This window comes from Rhynchophorus ferrugineus, unplaced genomic scaffold, assembly GCF_030347505.1.
Source record: "Rhynchophorus ferrugineus isolate W39M unplaced genomic scaffold, kcgeb_rfMv2 rfM11, whole genome shotgun sequence".
Lineage (NCBI taxonomy): Eukaryota > Metazoa > Arthropoda > Insecta > Coleoptera > Curculionidae > Rhynchophorus > Rhynchophorus ferrugineus.
Genome location: NW_027472590.1, coordinates 18,471,213 through 18,477,212, shown reverse-complemented (window position 1 = coordinate 18,477,212; position 6,000 = coordinate 18,471,213). Strand labels below are relative to the sequence as shown.

The following is a 6,000-nucleotide window of genomic DNA, read 5'->3' as shown; positions in this document are numbered from 1 at the left end:
AAACATTTTCACGTTAATATTTATAGGAAACAGATTTAATTATAATCAAGACATCTGTAGAGATGATGTGCAATTTTCTATACAACGTTAATACTAATTAATACAGTTTTTAATTGAACCCAGTATATAATTCTAAGAAAATGATGAGAAAAAATATATGTGTGCTAGTCCTTGTGCAATGACGCCTCTATTCCTTTTCAATTGCATAATATCTCATCGAATAATAAAAAAATCATCGTTCCTTACTACGCCAACAACAAAATTAAATGATGTGAAAGGGTGTTGTTGGTACATTTGTTACGGATTGCACGGCGGTTCCGAATTTATGCAAGATCGCGGTTCATAGGAGGGATATTGGAGATCTTCAAACTCGGTTTCATTCTTCACTGGCACTGTGCGCGCTATAATCTTTTCGTGTGCGTTACCGTTTTGATTATTCAGATTGTTTAGTTATAGTAACTGCTTTACTTCTGTCGATATTGGTGCTGTTTATTGATTGGATATACCACTAAAAAATGGTGAGTAATTAATGAAAGAAGAAAACACCATTAGGTTTTTAGTTTATTAAAAATAATTTTTAATTTAAAACTTTTTATATTATTTGTTGTAAATCATATTTTTTAAAATTAAATCAGTTTCATGGAATGTATTTCGTGGAATAATATATAAAAGGAAAAATATACGTCAATATATTATCATTTATATTTATTTTATTTATTCAATACATTAAAAAATACATAAAAAACATGTTAAATAGTTTGTAATAATTTTTAATCGGTTTATTAATATCATCTGTTATTTTCGTAATAAATCAAGTTTATGCTTTATTAATTATTATTAACTTATGGTCAAGTTTTTCATTTAATGTGACAATGTATATTACAATTTTTGATGATTACAGATATTATTTAGTACTAATTGTTTTTAGACGTTTTTTGTGATTTGTGTGTTAAAAACTAGAAAATGTGCTGCTAAATATATCGTTAGTATATTGTTCTATGCCTTAGAACTTCTATTTTCTATTTAAATTTGTCGAAGGGTTAATGAAAACATATCTATATAATAATTTAACTTCGGTGGTGTATTGTGTATTATTTTAATTTTAGTTAAACAGATTAATGCAGTGTTTTGCATTGGAATGCATACATTTTCTTCTAATTCTTCTTCAATAAATTCCGATTGCTTTATAAATATTTTCTGGGGGAATATTTACTTCAAGGACCCATCCATAAAATATACTCCACTGGTAATAAATCCGGGCTACAGAATAACCATTTAATATAATTTTTGAGCAAAAATTACATAAAGAGCTGTTAAAGATTGAGTCCTCAATATTATTGGAAATAGATTGTTTGGTTGAAATATCTCCACCTTGTATAATGTTAATAATACAGTACAAAATATAATTAAATTATTGATAAATTATAGAAAATATATGAATAATTTTCTAAAATGTATGTTACTAGTAATAACAACTTAAGGTTTTGCAATCGTGTCGATCTTGAAACAAGCTGTGACGATCTTGGTCAAAAATCATTAAACAAACATTTATTTTGAAAAACTTATGTATACCAGATAGACCTAGAATGAAATAGAGGTTATGATCTCCAGAAAAACCAGAAGAAAAGTTCATCCAAAAATTCCATTCCATTGCCATGGCGACATAGTGTCAGTGATTAAATATTAGAAAAAATACACGTTAAACAGACAACGAAAAAAACAACAAACAAGCAACTATTCTTAACATACTGATCCACATGTGCTGAAAAACCTATTACAGTAAAATATCCAACAAAAGTGTTATATTTGCTCTTTTTAGTTATTTATTAGTAAAATTGTTCCAAGTAAAAGCACCATTTCGATCTATATTTTTTGTAATAGTTTTGTATTTCTAATTATACTGTATACATAAAACAAGTATACAGCCTTTACAGCATTCTAAAATTAATGTTGCAAGATATTCTTTTTTCAATACAATATCCCAGTAACTTATTTTTTTATGTAGACCATTTTTATATTTTGCATGTTATTTCTTTTAGATAACTTTATTGAGAAAGCGATTAAAACCTAAATTCAATATTCAATATCAATCAGTATACGTTTATAATTTCCTAATAATAGTTTTATTTTTTGTTGCACTGTTTACTTCTTGTTTCTAATTAGTTTAACGTATTTAATTAATAACTCTCTCGATTTGTATTACACGCAACTATATATTTATTTTATTTTGTTTTATTTATGTCTATACGAAAATTTATTTATGCAAGTATAATCGATTTAGAAATTAATTGAGCGTTTTACGAAGCATTATAAAACATTTTAGCAAAAAATTAAATGACATTAATGACTAGAATAAAATTATATGGTTTAAATAAAATATTTTGTATAAAAATGTATCGATTTTCTAATTTTTTATTAGAAATAATGATTTGATGCAATATTTTATATTTGTGATCCACCAAATTTTCATTCTGAATGTTTTTGGGTGACCTTTGAGGTTTTTTTTTCTACTGTGTAATAAAAGGCTTTGCACAAATTATAATTAATTTGGACTTATCGATTAATCTTATCATTATTATAAAATTTATATCTTATTATATATTTAATAAGATATACATTTTGTGCTTCACATTTCTTTTAAATCGAGATTTATTTCATCTTTGATTAATTGTTTGTTTGACAAATACTTGATTATTTAATAGTCTCAAAATATAATTAACTTTTCGACATAGATGATTAAGATTACACGCAAATACTTTGTTTTGTTTATATTTATAGGAAATTTAATTGACGCAATTATAAGGCATTTAGCAATCAATGAAATATTTTTATAAAATATTGAACAAAAAATATTTTACGAAAATAAAATAACAGTATTTAATGAAATTATATGGATTAAATAAAATTATAGATTTAATTTGGCAATTTTACATTATTTAATTAAAACGCAATGATTTAATGAAATGTATCATTTTGTAACTCTAAATCTAAATTATCTTTAAATAATATATTAATTTCTGATTTTTTAAAAATATATTGATAATGTAATTAAAAAAATCCATTATTGTTAATGCAATTATTTTTATTTAAGGTAACCAAATAAAAATAAAAAATAATTTTAATATGTTGAAATTAAAAAACTATTGTCCTTTCACATCCAATATTTAGTAAAAATAATAATTGTGTTAATAATTGTAAACTTAATTTTTTTTGTATTGTGTAATTATATGCTTTACATAAAAATGATTATTTAAGCATACCAAATAATATTATTTTATATATAAATATTATAATAAAAAGATTATTTGTTTCTTCTACCACTTGAATATTTAATTAAATAAATAATTGAGGTTAAAAACAATTAAATATTTTTCAAAAATATTTTAACAAATAATGGAATAACAGTAATACTATGTATTTAAAATTAGCAATTTTATAATTTTAAATTAAAAAAAAACAATGATTTTAAATTTGTAATGCATATTTTTGTAGCTTTAAATTTAAATTATCTTTAACTAATGCACTGATTTGTGATTTGTTCTGTTTAAATATCTTAAAAATGAGTGAAAAAATCCATTATTTATGTTTTAATATTTTACATGTAATATTTGTTATTTGTATTTAAGGTAATCAAATAAAAATAAAAAATAATTTTAAAAAAATTAAATTAGAAAACTATTTAAAAAAAAATTGGATTAATAAATTTTCATTGAATTTTTATTAATATTTAACGTGGTGTACATTTATATTTTGGTTAATTTTTTTACAAATCATAACTTCCATAATTTTTAACTATTTGGCCAATATTTGATTATTTAATAGGTATGATTACCTTTTCGACATAGATGGTTAGGATTACATGCAACTACCTGTTTTATTTTATTTAATTTTATTTATATTTACTGGAAAATGTTGTAATGTAAGCATATTCAATTTAACAATTAATGGAACGTTTTATAATTCGAGTATATGGAGAAATGTAAAATTTAACAAAAAATAATTATTAATAACCATAATGAAATTACATGGTTGAAATAAAGTATTATGGATTTAAATTCAGTAATTTTAGAATTTTTAACTAAAAAAATAATTAATGCGATATTATAGTTAAGTGATCGTAATGTCATTTTATTTTTAAATTACCTTTACTAATTACTTACTAATTTGTTCTACCATTATTAATAATCATATATAAAATTTATTTAAAAAGCAATATTATGAATTTGAAAAGGAATAATTCAGTTTAAAAATGTAACACTTTTTGTAGCGTGTAATTAACTGTTTTAAACAAATTATAATTGATTTAAAATTATCAATTTATCTGATGATTATTGTAGCAATTGAAACGTTGATGTAATATTTAATACGATGTGCATTAATTTTGCGGTTCAAATTTTTAAATAATTTAAATTTCCTTCATTCCTGATTATTCGCTAAATTAGAATTTGAATTTCTAATAGCCTAAAGATGTAATTAAGTTTTCGACAGAGATGGTTACGATTACATGAAACTAAATAAATGTTTAAGTTTTTTACTTATATTTATAACAAATTTTATAGGTGCACGTATAATCGATTTAGCAACCAATTAAATTTTTTAAGAAAATATGAAAAAAAAATTAATTGCAGTAATAACTATAATGAAATTATACCATTGAAACAAAATATTAGATATAAATTTAACAACTTTTAATAAAAAAAAAGATTTAATGTAATGTTATAAGCTTGTGATGCGTCATTTTGTAATTCAATATTTAAATTATACTTAATATTAATTTGTTCTCCCTTATAATCTTGATAATGTAATAAAAAATAATAATTTGTTATGTGTATTTGAATATATTCTATGTAGTATATAGTTATATTTGCTTAAATATATCATATAAAAAGATATAAATAACAATTTGAAGAAGTGATATAAAGAAACCACATTGTTTCTTCTTCCACTTCGAAAGTTTAGTAAAAGGAATAATTGAGTTACAAATATAATATTTGTTTTAGCATATAATTAAATGCTTTAAACAAGTTATAATTGTTATATAAGCTAATAATTTACTAACTAATTTGTTCTACCATTATTAATTATCATTTTAATAAAGCCATTATTTCTATTTAAATATATTCCATGTCATATGTAGTTCGTTTTATTTAAATAAATCATATATAAAATTTATTTAAGAAGCAATATTATGAATTTGAATAGGAGTAATTCAGCTTAAAAATTTAACACTTTTTGTAGCGTGTAATTAAATGCTTTAAACTAATTATAATTGATTTAAAATTATCAAATTATCTGATGACTATTATAGCAATTGAAACATTGATGTAATATTTAATACTGTGTGCATTAATTTTGCGGTTCAAATTTTTGTAATTTAAATTTGCTTCATCTCCGATTATTCCCTAAATTAGAATTTGAATTTTTAATAGCCTGAAGATGTAATTAAGTTTTCGACAGAGATGGTTAGGATTACATGCATCTAAATAAATGTTTAAGTTTTTCACTTATATTTATAACAAATTTTATAGGTGCACGTATAATCGATTTAGCAATCAATTAAAGGTTCTACAAAATATGAAAAAAGAAATTATAAAATATTTCATTGCAGTAATAACTATAACGAATTATATTTAGTAATTTTACCATTTTTAATAAAAAAAAAAGATTTAGTTTAATGTTATAAGTTTGTGATGTGTCATTTTGTAATTCAATATTTAAATTATATTTAATATTAATTTATTCTCCTTTAAAATCTTGATAATGTAATGAAAAATAACAATTTGTTATGTGTATCTGAATATATTCTATGTAACATATAGTTATATTTGCTTAAATAAATCATATAAAAAGACATAAATAACAATTTAAAGAAGTGATATAAAGAAACTATATTGTTTCTTCTTCAACTTCGAAATTTAGTAAAAGGAATAATTGAGTTACAAATATAATATTCGTTTTAGCGTATATTTAAATGCTTTAAACAAATTATATCTAATTCAG

The 6,000-nt window shown here is 21.5% G+C and overlaps 1 protein-coding gene across 1 annotated transcript in view; it reads left to right on the top strand.

Annotated features, from left to right (window-relative positions):
* The first annotated feature begins 386 nt into the window (after positions 1-386).
* Positions 387-6,000, top strand: part of LOC143204980 (uncharacterized) — a 53,801-nt gene continuing 48,187 nt past the window's right edge. The window contains exon 1 of the mRNA XM_076417940.1: positions 387-518. Coding sequence (XP_076274055.1) covers positions 516-518 — 3 coding nt within the window. The 5' untranslated portion in view covers positions 387-515. The remainder of the gene's footprint in view (positions 519-6,000) is intronic.